The sequence below is a fragment of the Carcharodon carcharias genome, chromosome 18, assembly GCF_017639515.1.
Source record: "Carcharodon carcharias isolate sCarCar2 chromosome 18, sCarCar2.pri, whole genome shotgun sequence".
NCBI classification, from domain to species: Eukaryota; Metazoa; Chordata; class Chondrichthyes; order Lamniformes; family Lamnidae; genus Carcharodon; species Carcharodon carcharias.
In genome coordinates this window covers 20,712,994-20,731,232 of record NC_054484.1, presented here as the reverse complement: position 1 = coordinate 20,731,232, position 18,239 = coordinate 20,712,994, and the positions used below count along the sequence as shown (strand labels likewise).

The following is an 18,239-nucleotide window of genomic DNA, read 5'->3' as shown; positions in this document are numbered from 1 at the left end:
TGCAAAATGAAAATAACCCTTGCTTTGTTGTTCAATGTGCTTGTACACAGAGTTGATTGTCATAAGCTTCACCAACCTTTCTCTGATTCTGCAGCCATGTGATCTGTGTTTCATTTCAGATTAAGAAACTCATTAAGTCATTTATTCAGAAACAAGAAACAATCAACCTTGTGGTTGTGCCATGCAACGTTGACATAGCAACCACAGAAGCTCTGAAAATGGCCCAGGAAGTGGACCCTTCCGGAGAGAGAACTCTGGGTAATTGCATATCAACTAAGGAAAGGGAACTAAGAAGCCCTTAATTGGCCGCTAGTACAGAGAAAAATCTTACTGTTATAGTGTTAGTAAAGAGAAGACCCCAAAAAGTTGTGAGAAGAGTGTTCATTGTCAAGCCAACAGTGTCTGAGCATCTCTAGCCCTTTTCCCCATCTGGTATTTATCTCACTCTTTTCTGAAGAAGTTGGACAATAAAGATTATGGTGGTAAATTGTAGATTCTACCAATGCGAGTGAGCAAAAATGGGCCAAATGGTTCCTTCATCCCTAACCATCTGGCACAGCCTCACTAACAACTACTAATTTGTGTTTGCTCTGGAAGACTATTAGATATTAATGTCCGGTAATATGTGGTTGGTAGGAAGAGTTTTAATGAAAGGCAACACATTCCAAAAAGGTTCATCAAGGCAGCATGTTGCCGTATTAATTGAGTGTACCAAGAGAGAAAAACTTGTCTTGAACTTGTGACTCTCCACATGGTTTATGAATGATCCCTCAAAGTGCAATGGCTGACTGAAGGTGGGGAGCATGAGACTGATTGTTATAGGTCAAAACACCATAGCCCTAACAGTTGGTGGCCCTGCTGATGAACCCCCCGCCCCCTGCCCCCAGTGACTTCAGCAGGAGATATGCTCTGGCATGTCTTAATCAATATTATTCATTTTATTTAGATCCACTTTTTAGTTTGATGCAAGATTTTTTTCCCTTTTGTACACACCAACTTACTTTAAGCACTAAAAAATGGGACTAAAAGTTAAATATTTACTGTCTCAGGCCCTGAAGCTAACCCAAACCATTGTAAGTGTTGGAGGCTAAAAGCAGCACCACTTCCCTCTCTGCATCGAAATCCCCCTCCATCAAATTCCCACTCCCACCAAATTCAATTCGATTTTGTATTGTTTAGTAAGAAATGGCACAGCCAAGTAAATTTATTTTGCCTTTATTTTAAATTTGAAGGCATTTTAACAAAACCTGACCTGGTTGATAAAGGGACAGAGGCAAATGTGGTTGACATTGTGCATAACATAGTAGTGGAGCTGAGGAAAGGTTACATGATTGTCAAGTGCCGTGGGCAAAAGGACATCAATGACCATTTGACACTGGATGATGCAATCACAAATGAGAGGTCATTTTTCGAAGACCACGAACACTTCAGGTAATGTGTGAAAAATTTCTTCCAATTAATTTCCTCTCGATTTCCTTTCTAGCTCGATAACCTTTCTCCCTCGATTTACCGGCGGCCCGTTTTCACACTTCATTGCTTTGATTTTATCATTTTTGTGAAATTTTCATGTGTGAAATTTAAAAATACTTTTGGTCTCATCAGCATCAGAACCTAAGTTTGCTTCCACTTCATACATTAATCTGAAAGCGTTGAAATAGTCAAGGGTTTTGAGGTCAAAAGTGTGGAATAGTCTGAGTGTGGAGGATAAATAACATGTTCGTATTTAGTCAAATTAATTCAATGCCAATATTTGTGGTAACTTCTGAAGATTGATCTAAAGTAACTTAAAGAACATTAAAATAAAAGCTAAATATTGCGGATGCTGGAGATCTGAAATAAAAACAGAAAGTGCTGGAAAAACTCAGCAGGTCTGGCAGCATCCGTGGAGAGAGAAACAGAGCTAACATTTCAAGCCCAATGTGACTAGAGTCAAGACCTGATGAGTTTTTCCAGCACGTTCTGTTCTTCTTAAAGAACATTAATATTTATCCAATAATCTGTACAGGTTTAGACATGATTTGTTATTGGTGAAGTGTGACGATTACATACTTTGAAACAAGCGTTAAGAGCAGAAGGAAAATGAATTGGTGAATTGACAACAATGCGCGTGAAATATACATGGGCCAGGGTTTTCTGGCCCTGTTGCAGATGGGACCTGCCATGAGGCAGTGGCCCAACAAGGAGTCCATTGACTTGCGGAGGGACCAGAAAATTCCGCCCGTGGTCATTGAAGTGCATTATGCATTAAATTTGGAAGCTTTCCATCTCCATAACGGTTTTTCCTATGCTTATCATTCACTGTCATCTTCATTTCAAAGTATTCGTCAGATTATTAGGCAGACTAATGATAGGAGACTTTTTTTTTGGATTTCTGACAAGCTGTGGTCATTTTTTTAAAGCAAAATTAAAGCTGATGTGACCACAGTCTTGTTTATTAAGCCTTACGTTCCTCTTTCTAGTTCCATACTGTAAGCTCACTCTGTGGTAGCTGACTTCACTCCAATCTCAAGGAGATTTTCCAAGATAACAGCCGTGCAGCTCTCCGGAGGCAAGACTGGCAGCTGAAGAAGAGTTGACCTCGTCATTTTTGCTTAAAAGTGACATTGGCAGAGGCCTGGTCAAAAGTTGCTGTTGTTAACAGGACTCAAGCCTGTGGTGAAGCCGGAAAGCGAGACACAGAGCTTTCCTTTAATGAGAGTGTTTGCTGACTTGTTCAGTCTCCCAGCTCTCCTCCCACACAATGCAGTGGCTCAGCTATCCCCTACCTAGAAACTCTTTTTAAGAAAAACAAAAATCAATAAATCAGAGGGGGGGTCAGTATCCCTAGTTGGGGCACTGTAGCTAAAACAAAAACGTGAAAGGAAGCTTACAAAACTAAATCAAAATAAAATTTCCGGGGGTGACGATGCACCCCAACCCCCGCAGTGCCCACTGATCACGGAAAGCCTCTAGCGTGCTGGCGAACGCCGCATACTCACTCTCCAGAGCAACCCGGCCGTGAATGTAGAGTGGTAATCCCCTATTTATATGTGCTGAAAGACAATTAATTCCAATCACCTGTTTCTCTTAACATTAACAATGTCATTGACAAGACATTAACAATGGGGGGGGTGCTGAGGGTTATAGACTCTTAACTTAGAAGGAACCTAAGAGTATAATTTATGAATGCACCTTCCAGACGAGGAGCCATTCCCCTTTATCGAAGTGCGTGTCCATGGAAATGAAGGGTACCCCGCCTATGTTTTATCATCCATCTATCTTAATAAGTAGAAAAATGTAGAGACAGTGCCACAGTTTCCAGATACATGTTACTAATGGCGGTCATTCATAAAGGTAACACTTTATATCTCGCTGAAGTGTTAGAAGGTTTACTCATTGCTGGATTCCACTGTTCGCCAACAAATTTCAAGTATTAATCATACCTTCTAAGTGACATGTTGACTTATCAGTGCCTAGCTCCATGGAATGATAATGTTACATCTGCCATCCCCCGCACTGGGGAGGTCCTAATATGTGGGCAAGAACCAAACAGAAGTTACGGGCAGGACTTTGAGTCCCTATGAGGGCCCAGAGCAGAGATGGGCAGATGCTAAAAATAGTCCTGCTGACTCGTTCCCTGGTTCTATCCTGCTTCTGGGCCAATTTTCCAAAGGTAGGAAGGAAGGGATGGCGGGTTGCAGCAAGGCCTATTGTGACCAGTTAAAAGAAGGCCAACTGGGACATTCCAGTAGGCCTCTACTTTTCCAGAGTTTAGGTGCCTGGAGGTGATCTCCCAGCAGCAGACCGGGAGGCCAGCAACTCCAGGCACGCCTTGAGGCTCCTCCTTGCTTCCCTGGGTGCTGTAGCAGGCACAGACTGCCCTGAAGAGGGGCGCTCCAGGCTTCTCATCCCTCTCCCCCAACGCTTCCACACAGTGGTGGTCTGGTTGCAAGATCCACTTTTTAATTTGAGATTTTGAAAAGTCAGGGTGTCTCCATTTTGAAGTGCCCTCTCATTTACTTACTCTCTATTACGGACCTGCTGGTCCATTCAAGCTACAAGGCCTCTGATTGGCCTTCAGCTTTGAAAGCCCTTAGATGGATGGCAAACCCATCTCCAAGCCAATTAGGGTGCATACCTGCGAAATCCCAATTAGTGACTAGTTGAGAGTTGACAGCGCACCCGCCAAAAATTAAAAGGGCTAATAAGCCATTAATCAATTAATTAAAGTGAATTTTTCCCTGCCCGTCCAACCTTACAGTTGGCAGGTGAGTGAATAGGCCAGGCGGCCATTGCATTTTTGATGAAACCTCATCCACGGGTGGGACAAGGTTTCCGATGGTAAGTAAAAAAAATAATTAAAACTTTTTAAACTCACTTTTCACACGTCCGTGTTCATGTGGCAGACTCACATGTGGCGACATGTTTTCCCTATTTTTAATATCCTTATTTCTCATGGTAAAAATCTTCAGCTCCCAGAGGCAGCTCTGTGCTTTCAGGGGGCTTTCACTGAACGCACCCCTGCGCATGCGCACAATTCGGCGCCTGCGCACCTCCCGCCCCGACCCCAGCAGCGCTGAGGTTATCAGCGAGCGTTGCACTCCGGTTGGCCGTTACTTGGCCGGCCAGCGTGATATCGCGGTCAGGGCCCAATCGCAGGCAGTGAACCAATGAGGGGAAAACCCTCTCCCTAGTCTTACTTTTAATTACAAGGACGACTTGCATTTAGAGAACATCTCTAACTGAGGCACGTCACAAAAGCAGACAAACCTGACCTTCCCTTTGGCTACACCGAACACTCCCCCCTTTCTCAACAGCGTAAAACCCATCACCTTTCTACCCCTCTTCAGTTCTGAAGAAGGGTCACATTAGACTCGAAACATTAGCTTTGTTTCTCTTTCCACAGATGCTGCCAGACCCGCTGAGCTTTTCCAGAACTTTCTCCTCTCATTTCCGACATCAAACAAAATTTGGTGTTGAGACACATTACGGAGATGTTGGGCTGAGTTTTCCCAGCCCCCAGAAGGCAGGCAGGCAGCTTTGGAGGCAGGAGGGATGGAAGGGATGAGCATGGAAATTTTGGTGAACTCACACTGGGCTCCGTTACGCATTCCCACATCCGTGCACTTTTCCCGGAAGTAGGCGCCCATCCTTCCCGGAAGCTGGGGGTAACCAATTAAGGAACTCAATAGGGCAATCAATCCCCGTCCTGGCAATGGATTGAAACTTGCCTGGCGATGCAGCAATGCAGTGGGAGGTCAGAGGGGCGAAACATTTAAGGCCTTATACTAATTTGTCGGCAGTAAGGCATAATGCTCAGGTCTCCCCAAAGCAGAAGGTGTGCCACTGCAGCTCCTGCATAAAGACTGATATCGCGCCTGCTGCAATGTCAGCTGCCCCCCACCCCGTGACGATGCTGCCACACCTCAGCGGCCCCCACACTGCAAAAAGAGACCGGCGGCCAGCGCTGGAATCCAGCCCCCCCACCCAAAATTGGATGGGGGCCCCAGGAGAATTCACAACCACTTCCGGGTTCCCGACTCAGAATTGAGGACGACATCGGGATTGTGACCCATCTGGAAAAATTCAGCCCATTAGGGCAAATGACCAAAAAGCTTGGTCAGCAGGCCTTAAGGAATGTCTTAAAGGAGGAAAGAGAGGTAGAGGAGTGAGAGGTTTAAGGAGGGAATTCTAGAGCTTAGGGCCTTGGCAGCTGAAGGAACGGCTACCAATTGTTGAGCGATTAAAATTGGAGATGTGCAAGAGGCCAAAATGATAGGAATGCAAAGATTTCAGAAGTTGTGGTGCTGGAGGAGATTATAAAGATAAGACACAAAGCCATGGAGGGATTTGAAAACAAGGATACCTGTAACAAGATTTTTAAAAATCTGTTTCATCGATCAAGTATTTTACTTTTTGCTCACAATAAATCATTCCTAACACTGATATTTTCTTTTTAATTTACTATTTAGACAGCTTCTGGATGAGGGGAAGGCCAGCATTCCATGTTTAGCTGGTAGACTAACAACGGAACTTGTTAATCACATCAATGTAAGTTTCAGGGTGTAAAACAATCTATGTTACCTTTGATATCTGAATTGCCATGATTCCTCATTAATACCTAGGCTTCAGGGAAGGTTGTTACAAGTTATCATTCCCGGTGAGAGTTTCATTTGGTTCATGAATGTTTCAGGAATTCCATGGGATTTTCCACATATTAAAATCATACTGGGAGTTCTGACCTCCGTGTCCGAGATCCCAGAATGCACCACGTGGGAGAAAGCTTGCTGCTCAAGAGCATTAATTTTCAAAATCTATTTCCTGACCTATTATCATTAGTTAACTATGAGGGACACAATAAGAATGCTTAAGGGGCTTTATTCACTCAAATACGAAGTGAAGTATAAGTTACTAATGGAAGGCCATCAAATGAAACAGAAAAATGGGAGCAAATGATCAGCTGAGACTCAGTGGTAGAACTCTTGCCTCTGAATTAATAAGTTGTGGGTCCAAGGCCCACTTCAGAGACTTGAGCACAAAATTTAAACTGATACTCCGATGCAATACTGAGGGAGTGCACTGTTGAAGGTGCCATCCTCTGGATGACACCATAAATTCAGGTTCAGTCTGCCCTGTTAGATAAGCATAAAAGATTCCATGGCAGTATTTCGAAGGTGAGCTGAGGTCTTCTGGACACGTTTATCCTTCAATCCCAACAGATTATCATGTTGCTCGTGATGGGACCTTACTATGCACAGTGATTTTGCTGCATTTCCTACAGTATAACAGTGGCTACACTTCAAAAGTGTTTCACTGGCTTTATAAATATTTTGAGGTGTCCTGAGGTCATGATAGGCAAATCTTTCTTAATTCTTCAGGGACAAGGGATTGAGGGGTATGCTAGGAAAGAGAGTCAATGAGGGTAAGGTCTCATCAAAATGATCAGGTTTGCACGCTTGACCAACTAGCCTTGTTGTTAAAAATGATCATCTCGTGATTTGTCTTTGCAAGAAATCATTGCCACAGTTACGAAATGATGTTGAAATGAAGCTGAATGATACAATGCAAAAACTGAAAAACTACAGCAGTGGGGTTCCCATTACCAATGAAGAGAAGGTGATGTTTATGATTGAGGTAAGGCCATTTCAACTACTGGATTTATATTCTGTTTTCTGTAACATTAATCCTCAGTGGGTGAAGCTAAACACAATGGAAAAGAGAATCATGCAGTGTGTAAAATGGGCTCCTGAGATTGGTGTAACCATCGAAAGCCAATTTTGCTCCCAAGAAGTGTTCACTCGCAAATCTCCAATTCATTTCAATTCCGGGCTTGATCTAAAACAGACCATTGAATTGATCAAAAACAAATGGATTCCTAAGACTGAAATCAGGGTTTGACTTGCCAGCCTGCCCACCCTCCCCACCCTCCTCCCCACTCCCACTTCAACCACAAAAATCCGTTCAATGGACACGGAAATCACAGCTTAGAGAGTGCACAGAAGAAACTCCAGCCTGAGAATCAATTGCAGGAAATGAATTACAGATTGTTCCCTTCTCTGTCTTAACTTGCATGACTTTCCAATTTGTGCTATTTTTTAGAATGATTGGGTGAGCACCATTAGTTATCAATGCTGGTGTTAAATCCAGGTGAAAGTATCAGCCCCTTATGCAGTGAATGCATTGAAATTACATGCAGACAGGTGAAATTGACAGACAGGAAAAAACCAACTGATCCCTCAACTCTGCCCCATGTTCGTGATAGCTGAGCATCAATACAGATACTTTCTACCTTACACCCCCTTCTCCAGCAAATGCCACCACCACTTCCTCCCACCCCTGTACCTCATGGGAGATGCAAAAACAACAGAGAAACACCCAGGCCGTTTAAGGTAAAAAAAATACTCAGGACCGTTTAAGGTAAAAAAATACTCAGGAAAAGTCCTCTCTGACTCCCCTAGGTGATCAAAGTGAGTCCACTAGATCACATGAAGCTGGTTATCTGTAAATATTCGATACGCTAATAACTTTATGCATGGATCTTTCTTGTGGATACCCTTCATTTGGCTATAAGTGCTTAGGAACATAGGGATGGGAGCAGGAGTAGGCCATAAGACCCCTTCCGTCTACTCTGCCACACAACATAATCATAGCTGCCCTTTGACCTCAACTCCAATTTCACACATGATCTACATATCTCTTGATTCCCTTTGAGTCCAAAATCTATTGACCTCAGATCCTATTGTCAACTTTGATGAGTGAAGAGGCACTCGGTAGAGCACATATCTCCACCACACTGTGTTAACTCAATGTTAGTACAATTACACAGCTCTTTCTTGAGGCTATTCCGAGTGCTCTGTAGCCATAAAGCTGAAAAAGAGATATTTTTATTAAGAGTTTTTATCTTGCTGAGAAGGATTCAGGCCAATCCACATCCAACAACCTGCTTTGAAAATCCTGCTCACATTTGACAGCTGTGACAAATTCCAGCACAGCCGCTGAGACAATCCACAACATTCTAAAACGCAATCTAAATTAAACCCACAAAATTCTAAACAAAAATGTCAGTTCGCCCTATCTCCCAACACTAACAGGTCCATTAAAAAATTCTAGGGTCTGGATCCACATTTTTGCTGAGAACTCGTCAGTTCTTCCTTGGGCCATATCCTATCTGTGTATCATGTTTCTTTGAAGTCCCTTCATGAGCTTTTGAGATACACTGCTAACAGACAAACTAATGGGTGAAAACATTACCTCCACTCACTTTCAGTGGCGGAGGTAAATATACTCAACAACTGAGCATTCACGCTCTCTGGGCTAGAGAATTCCAAAGATTGACGACCTCCTATTGAAGAACTTGCCCTTTATCTTAGTCCTAAGTAGCCAACCCATTACCCTGACTGTGTTCCCGGGACAGGATTTTAGGCTGATCGGGCGGGTGTGTGCCGACCCGATCGGTCACGAAATCGCGCAAGATGACATCGGGCGAGCGTTCTGAGGTCATCCCGCGCTAGCACGATTTTCTGGTCGGCAAGCCAGGCAAAAGTCGGAAGAGCGCCCGCTGACAATTAAGAACCAAATTAAGGTTATTAAACGTGCAAAGGTCTCCGATTTCTCATGGTCTGTCCAACCTTATGGATGGGCAAATCGGCCAGGCCGACTTTGCATTTTTCATCAAACCTCCTCCAAGGGGATGATGAGGTTTCCGTTATTACAGTTAGCATTTTTATCATGTATATGCTCAGGTAACAAATTGTGATGCTTGGACATTATTTTTCCTTAGTTTTAAAAACTTTATTTAATGCTTCTTAGGTCTGCAGCTCCCTGAGGCAGCTCTCCACCTTCAGAGAGCTTTCTGTCAGCGCCCGCCCTCCTCCCCCTGCTCCACCAGCGCTGAGCTTCCCAGTGCACGTTTCACGTGGTCTGGCCGTTAATTGGCCAGCCAGCGTGAAATCGCGGCCAGGGGCCAATGCAGTTCCCGGGCTGAACCCGGACCTGCTGATTGCAGCAGCCTGCTGGCCTGCCCCTGGTTCTAGACTCTCCAGCCAGGGGAGACAGCCTCTCAGCATCTACCCTGTCAAGCCACTTCAGAATCTGAAACAAGATCACCTTTCATTCTTCTAAATTCCAGCGATTACAGGCGCATTATACTCCAGGGGATATTTATTTTAGATGGATAGATTCAAATGTAGTGGTATACCTTCTAAGGTGTAACAACAACACGCACAGAAGTGTAATCTATCTCCAGAACTCATCCAGCAATATTAATAACATCAGACCTATACAAGAGGAACAGTTAAAAGAATCCACACAAAAGCTTACTACAATATGAAATGCCTTACAATAATAGGCTATTGTGGCAGATGGTAGAGCTTTTAAAAGACAATTGGAAAGGAAGAATATTAAAGGACAGGGCAGGGAAATAGAATTAGAGGAGATAGCACCAGTTCAAGTGGTTGGTGTGATGGGCCAAATGGCTGTAATTTCAGTGATTCAATCTTGAACTACATAATGAGCCTGGTAGTTAGTTACTTTGATGTATTTTTACCAAAATACTCCCAAGGAAAACAAACATTTTGGGGTTTGATTCCACAAGGGTTCTCCCAATTGTCTGTCAAAGCTTCAGTGGAAGATCCTGGAGAATTGGAGAAGATCCTGGGATTTTTGGGGATCTCCTGACAACAATATGATGACTGACAGAAGAACCACCCATTCCCTCTCCCTATACGAACCGACAGTAATTCAATCCTTTCATTTATAATAGAACTCCTCAGATAGCAACAAGATTGCGAGTCCCAAGGATAAGTTTGGTTAACACTGATCAAATGCCATATGGTTACCAAGCTGCTAGGATGGTGAAGGCGTAGGCACGTAGGAATTGCAAGATGAAGAAAGGCCAATGTCCACTTCAGCTGCCTAATACCATTTTGGCAGTCAAACAGAACAACAACAATGGAATTGTTGTCTAATTGTAGTCATCGATCTCCCTCCATTAGTTTGTAGCAGATCCAGACGTGACCTGAGGAAAACCCCAGTCAGGGCGAGCTTTAGGATGGAGTGAGATGTAAGATTGGATAGGATTCTGGAATTTTGCCTGCAGGGGAAGGAATATTCTGAAGAAGGCTTCCTAGGGAGTTTGAATGGGTAAGATGGAATGGATTATGCATGGTCTGAGGGAGGAACGAAGCTTTATGGTAAAATGGCCATTTGTTTGCCCAATACCCTTTCTGTGTTCTCACAATGTTAATTTTACAATAACTTTGATTAAATTGCAGAAAATCAACAAATTCTGTAGTCACACAAGAAGTTTGACTTCTGGGGAAGAGCCTCGGAATTCTGTAAATGGGGAGCGGTACATCACCAAAGTACGAAAGGAGTTTGCAGAATGGAATTCATTTCTGGACAAGAGCATATCAAACTGTGAGTATGAATCATTCAGGTCATCTTTTTAAATTGGACGAATGGCTGGGGTATGATTGATAGTTTGACAATGCAATCTAGCTTTCTGATTGAGGGTGTTTCTGGAGGAGGCTCGCATTGGAGCTGATGATCACCACACCCCTGCACCTCAGGGACATCCTGAAGAACATATGTAAATCTGTACAATTCTAAGTTTTTTCTTTCTTACATTCATGTGCTCAGCCATTTTCTCATTTTAATCCATTGTGCTCACCTCTAGAATAAGAGAAAGCGACAGGAATATACCAAAGACATTTTGGCCCAGTCAGTCCCAGATCTACTGGTAAAATGCCAGAAAAGGACCAGAAAACCTTGGCCTTTGTAACCAGGCTGATGCTTTTTAGTCCCACCCTGCCATTTTGACCATGCACACCCTAGTCTTCCTATTTAAAAATAGCTGGTATTCTCTGATCATGGTAATCATCTAGTGGAGTACTATGCTTCATTCTCTCACTGCCATTCCCAGACAACTAGGGCTATCAACATTCCAGGATTGTCCTGGAGAATTCAGGACTTAAAGATTAATCTGTGTGACCCTGCTGTGAACAACCTAGGAGTCAGATCGAAGAAAGGGACATTTAAAAGAATCGCACCCTAAAATGGGAGCGGCCAATTTTTGTCCCCAGGCACTAAACTATGAGTCAATGGAAAAGCCAAGAATACACTCAAGATGGAATACAAATTCCTGTCTCTATTTTTGGTGTGTAGTCTTGCAGGCAGAAGATTGAACATTGTGAGCTAATCAAGCAATAGTTTCTATTGCACTGGCATCACAGAAGGGAGAGAATTGCCCAATGCCCTTAACACAAAACATTGAAAACGATTTTCTCACATGCAGTAGTTTCAGTGAATCAAGTCCCAACATTGTTATATCAACATGGCTCAGTTACAGTGCTTTCCCCATGTCTGGGTCAGAAAAAAATAGTTGTTACATTCAAGTCTTACACCAACATCTGAGCACATATTCAATACTAATGCTGGGTGAGTAATATACTGTGGAAAGTGCTGTCTATTGGGGGAGTTGTCAAATCAATGCCCTATCTGGGGTTACCATTTACCAGACACTGAAACAAAAATAAAAATGCAAGCTGCCAATTTATCACAGGTTGTTTAAAACCAACAAACATCAGCAGCCTATATATCCTGGCGGGTATTGCTCCCCCTGATATAAGAAGAACGGTAGCCAGCAAGAAAGAGCGACTCGGTCAAACATCAGATGAGAGGCACCCTCTACATGGTCATACACCTACACCCAGCCACCTAAAGTCAAGGAAGAGCTTCATGAACAGTGTTGTTCCATTACAATCAACCCCATCTGAAGCCCGCATCTCCTTGTGGAAAGACCGGCTCGCCAGTCTCGAACAACCCCCAGCAATGGAAATTCTACAACTGGGCAACCTGGAAGTGCCTTAACAGACTTACGACAGGTGTAGGTTGTTCAAAGGTGTCACTAAGCGAATGGGGATATACAACCAGCCCGACAATTTGTGAATGTGGAACTGAGCCACAGACTATGCAACATCTCCTGCAATACCTATTGCTAAAGGAACCCTGCACTGTTGCAGATCTTGCTGAATTCAACAACAAGGTGCAAAAATGTGTTCAGTTCTGGCTGGGCCTTGTATAGACTGTCCGTGGACACGATTAGAAGAAATTTACCAGAAACAACTGGACTAGCCATATAAACTCTGTGGCTACAAAAGCAGGTCAGAAGCTAGGAATCCTGTGGTGAGTAACTCACCTCCTGGCCCCCCAAAGCCTGCCCACAACCTACAAGGCACAAGTCAGGAGTGTGATGGAATACTCTCCACTTGCCTGGATGAGTGCAGCTCCGACAACACTCAAGGAGCTTGACACCATCCAGGACAAAGCAGCCTGCTTGATTGTCACCCCATCCAAACATTCACTCCCTCCATCACCAAAGCTCAGTGGCAGCAGTGTGCACCATCTACAAGTTGCACTGGAGGAATTCAGCATGGCTCCTTAGACTGCACCTTCCAAACACATGACCTCTACCATCTAAAAGGACAAGGGCAGCAGGCTCATAGGAACGTCACCATCTGGAAGTTCCCCTCTAAGCCACTCACCTTCCTGACTTGGAAATATATCGCCATTCCTTCGCTGTCGCTGGGTCAAAATCGTGGGACTAACCCCCTAACAGCACTATGGGTGTACCTACACCACATGGACTGCAGCAGTTCAAGAAGGAAGCTCACCACCACCTTCTCAAGAGCAATTAGGAATGGGGAATAAATGCTGGCCCAGCCAGCGAGGCCCATATCCCTTGAGTGAATAATTTTTAAAAAGTTGTAGATTCAAGTCCTACACCAACGCTTGAGCATATATTCTGTACTAATACTGTTGAAGGTGCTGTCTATTGGGTGAGGTGTCAAATCAATGCCCTGTCTAATTCAGGTGGATGTAAAAGATCTCATGTTGTTAATTGATTAAGAGCGATGGGACCTTCCCAACATCCTGGCCAGCATTTATCCCCTACCCAACACCACTACTTTGGTTATTTATCTCATTGCTGTGCACAAATTGTGTAGGAACAGTGCTTCCAAAGTCATTCATTGGCTGTGATGTGTCTTGGGACATCCTAAGGACATGAAAGGTGCTATACAAATGCAAGTTCCTTCTTTTTACTTTTCTGTTGCTTCTAATTGTAAATAGTTAAGTTGAAATGAGTCAAAATAAATAGAGATTGGGATCAAACCAGGAAACAAAAAGGCATTTGGAGTGTTACAGAATTATTTTTCTTCCTTGGCTTATTTTCTTTATTAGTCCGGGACTACCTGCGTGATGAAATTCTACATTTTGAAGATTATTACCGTGGAAGGGAGCTGCCAGGATTTGTCAACTACAGAACATTTGAATCAATTGTAAGGAGTGAGATTATGAATTTGGAAGAACCAGCCATTAAGAAACTGAAGAAAATCACAGGTACGTGACTGCCTAATTAAGGTGTGCAATTTTGTATTGTAAGAACACTGGGATCAATACAGTGACAAGAGTATTCATAAAGGGCAGCAGATGAATCTTCACTTTAACTCTTCATCAAGAAACCATTCAATCACCCAGTCTATTTATAGGAGTCAATAGTGCTTAAGTTTGGCTCATCAAACTGCCCTTATATCAACCAGCTCAGATTATTTTAGCATTTAGACTACCAATCTCATATCAGAATCCATGCTAGCTACTGAGTAATGAGCTAACCCTTTCTTGCTAATTTTTTTTTCATTCATGGGACGCGGTGTCGTTGGTTAGGCCAGCATTTATTTCCCATCCCTAATTGCCCTTGAAAAGGTGGTGGTGAGCTGTCTTCTGGAACTGCTGCAGTCCATGTTGTGTAGGTACACCCACAGTGCTGTTCGGGAGGGAATTCCAGGATTTTGACCCAGCCACAGTGAAGGAACGGTGATATATTTCCAAGTCAGGATGGTGTGTGGCTTGGAGGGGTACTTGCATGTGTTGGTGTTCCCATGTGTCTGCTGCTCTTGTTCTACTAAGTGGTAGAGGTTGAACAACAAGACATTGAACAACAAAGTCCTGAACTAACAATTGTTTACTCACCTTGGAACGTAGGTAGCAGCATTTAAACATTCCGATGAACTGTTTATCAATACTAAATTTACAGTTTAGATGTGTGTCTGGAGTTAATATAAATTGGCATTATTCATTTAAAATTAGACTCATTAGTTGGTTGACAGTTAGCAACTTAAATTGCTAGTCTGCTGAAGAGACTAAAGTTTATATGCTTGTAGTTAGCATTGATCGCGGAATTTACACAGCCACCACCACCACAATTTGGTGCAGACAAGCCGATTGCCTTGGCTTACCCTGTGAGGCCATGATTATACTGAGACATCAGAGTGATGAGCCTCCATCAGAATTTAGCTCACGGCTAAAACATGGTCTTTGTGAAGAAACCAAATAAACATTTCAGGCCAATGACCTTTCATCAGATACAGGGACTGCCAGACCTGCTGAGTGTTGCCTGCATTTTCAATTTTTAAACTTCAGATTTCCAGCATCCATAGTATTTTGCTTTTGCCCTCTAGACACATCTTTTGTTTCTTGACTGATCCCATTACTATCTCCTTGGCCTCATCATCATCTTTTTTGCTACTTAATGTCTCCTACCTTCCGCCCTCTCACAGAGCTTCTTTTTTGTTCTTTTAATCCTGCCTGTTCCTCAACCCCCTCTTCTGTACTTGCCTGAGACCTGTTACATTTCTAACTTTTCCCAGTTTTGACAAAAGACCAGTGACCTGAAATGTTAATCCTGTTTCTCTCTCTCCCAAATGCTGCCAGACCTTTTCAGTTAAGTCTAGGCCTGATTACAGAGGCCTTTACTCAACTGCAGACTCCCAAAAGGGGAATTTCTCCCTGATTTGTGTTTAACAAGTCCTAAAATATGATCATTTTCCAAAAAAATGAAAGCTTGAAGAAAAATTAAAAACAAAATGGGTGACAATGGTTCTGAGTCGAAGTTGAGATTTTTATCCCCCCTTTTCTGTTGCAGAAGTTACAAGAACAGCTTTTATTGATATTGCTGAGCAACATTTCACTGCCTTTTGCAACCTTTGCAAAGCTGCCAAGGTATAGTATAAATGTATCATTATAACAAACCATTTAAATGAGGTTTGACTGTCGGTAGTCAATGGTTGGGGTTTGTCACCAATGGCAAACCATTTATTGTTAATTTATTAATTTTTTTGCACATATGAACAACACAAGGGTAGACCACACAGGCCTTCAAGTTTGTCCATTATTCAATCTCAACGTGAATGATCTCTACCTTCATGTACCTGCCTTAGCTCCTCATCCCTTCATATTCTTGGTAACAAAGCTCAGACTCAAAAATTCCAAGTGACCCAGCATCCACAGTCTTTTGAGGAGAGAGTTCCAGGTTTCTACTACCTCCCACGCAAAACACTGCAGATGCTGGTAATCCAAAATAAAAACAGAAAATGCTGGAAGTGATCAGCAGGCCAGGCAGCATCTGTGAAGCGAGAAACTGAGCTAACGTTTCAGTTCAAGGTAATCTTTCATAGTCATCTTGACCTGAAACATCAGCTCTATTACTCTCCACAGATGCTGCTAGTTCTATCACCACTTCAGTCAAAGAGTTCTTCCTGATTCTACTCAGAAATGGCCATGTTCTAACTTTATGATTGCTATGGATCTCCCCAACAGAATCACTGAATCATTATGGTTTAGAAGGAGGCCATTCGGCCCATCGTGCCTGCACCAGCTCTCTGAGCATTTTACCTTAGTGCCAATCTCCTGCCTTTTCCCCATAACCCTGCACATTGTTTCTATTTAAATAATCATCCAACGCCCTCTTGAATGCCTCAATTGAACCTGCCTCCACCACATTTCCAGGCAGTGCATTCCAAACCCTAACTGCTCGCTATGTGGAAAAGTTTTTTCTCACCTCGCATTTGCTTCTTTTGCAAAACATTTTAAAACTGTGCCCTCTGGTTTTCGATCTGTTTACAAGCGGGAACGGTTTCTCCCTATCCACTCCGTCCAGACCCCTCATGATTTTAAAAACTTCCATCAAGTCTCCTCTCAGCTTTCTCCTCTCCAAGGAAAATAGTGCCAACTTCTCCAATCTTTCCTTATAACTGAAATGTCTCATCCCTGGAACCATTCTCGTAAACCTCTTTTGCACTCTCTTCAATGAATTCACATCCTTTCTATAATGTGGCACCCAGAACTGTACACAATATTCCAGCTGAGGTCTAACCAGTGTCTTCTGTAAGTTCATCATAACCTCCATGCTCTTGTACTTTATGCCCCTAGTAATGAAGCCTAGAATACTTTATGCTTTAGAAAAAGCTCTCTCTACCTGTCCAGACTTATGTATGTATACACCCAGGTTCTCTCTGCTCCTGCACACCCTTTAGAATGGTATTCTTTATTTTATATTGTCTCTCTATGTTCTTTGTACCAAAGTGTATCACCTCACACTTCTCCGCATTGAACTTCATCTGCCACATATCTGTCCACTCCACCAATGTATCAATGTCCTTTTGAAGTTCTACACTGTCCTCCTCACGGTTTACAATTCTCCCAAGTTTTGTGTCATCCGCAAACTTTGAAATTGTCCCCTGCACACTAAGATCTAGATCATTTATATATAACAGGGAAAGCAAAGGTCCTCATACTGTCCCCTGGGGAACTCCACTCCAAACCTTCTTCCAGCCCGAAAAATACCCATTAACCATTACTACCATTACTCTCTGTTTCCTATCCATGTTGACACTTTTTATTCCATGACCATGACTTTCCTCACAAGTCTGTTGTGTGGCACTGTATCGAACGCCTTTTGGAAATCCATATACATCACACCAATGGCCTTGCCCTCATCAACCATCTCTGTTACCTCTTCAAAAAACCCCAGCAAGTTAGTTACACATGATTTTTAACAAATCCATGCTGACTCTTCCGAACCAATCCAAATTTTTCCATGTGACTATTAATTCTATCCTGAATAATTGTTTCTAGAAGTTTCCCCACCATTGAAGTTAAACTGACTGATCTGTAATTGCAGGGCAGATCTTTGCAACCTTTTTTGAACAAGGGCGTAACGTTTGCAATTCTCCAGCCCTCTGGCACCTCCCCCAAATCCAGGGAACATTGAAAGATTATTGCCAGTACCTCTACAATTTCCACTCTCACTTCCTTCAATATATTTGGATGCATTTCATCCGGTCCCAGTGCCTTATCAACTTTAAGTGCTGACAGCTTATTCAATACCACCTCCTTATCAATTTTAAACTCTTCTAGTGACTGAGTTTCCTCCTCTGTCACCATGGCTTGGGCAGCATCTACCTGGTAGGTAAAGACAAATGCAAAGTATTAATTTAACACCTCAGCCATGCCTGTTGCTTCTATGTGTAAATCCCCTTTTTGGTCCCTAAATGGCCCTACTCCTCCTTTTACCGCCCTTTTACTATTGATGTGCTATTAGACTGCTTTTGGATTTCCTTTTATGTTAGCTGCCAGTCTTTTCTCATAATCCCTCTTTGCTTTATGTATTTGCTTTTTCACATCTGTTCTGAACCTTCTGTATTCAGCTTGGTTCTCAATTGTATTTGCTACCTGACCCCTGTCGTAGGCACACTTTTGCTTCTTTAACTTAATTTCTATCTCCTTTGTCATCCAGGGAGCTCTGGATTTGTTTGTCCTACCCTTCCCTTTTGAGGGAACATGCCTTGACTGTGCCAAAACCATCTCCTCTTTGAAGATAGCCCAATGTTTAGCTACTGTTTTTCCCGCCAACCTTTGGTTCC

The 18,239-nt window shown here is 43.0% G+C and overlaps 1 protein-coding gene across 6 annotated transcripts in view; it reads left to right on the top strand.

Moving 5' to 3' along the window:
• The window catches only part of LOC121290341 (interferon-induced GTP-binding protein Mx3-like), a 73,287-nt gene that overhangs the window by 37,533 nt on the left and 17,515 nt on the right, over positions 1 to 18,239 (top strand). For all 6 annotated transcript variants that reach the window (XM_041210690.1, XM_041210689.1, XM_041210688.1 and 3 more), the window contains 7 exons: positions 120 to 258; positions 1,233 to 1,431; positions 5,952 to 6,030; positions 6,991 to 7,113; positions 10,752 to 10,896; positions 13,720 to 13,878; positions 15,461 to 15,537. In XM_041210690.1, coding sequence (XP_041066624.1) covers positions 120 to 258; positions 1,233 to 1,431; positions 5,952 to 6,030; positions 6,991 to 7,113; positions 10,752 to 10,896; positions 13,720 to 13,878; positions 15,461 to 15,537 — 921 coding nt within the window. The remainder of the gene's footprint in view (positions 1 to 119; positions 259 to 1,232; positions 1,432 to 5,951; positions 6,031 to 6,990; positions 7,114 to 10,751; positions 10,897 to 13,719; positions 13,879 to 15,460; positions 15,538 to 18,239) is intronic.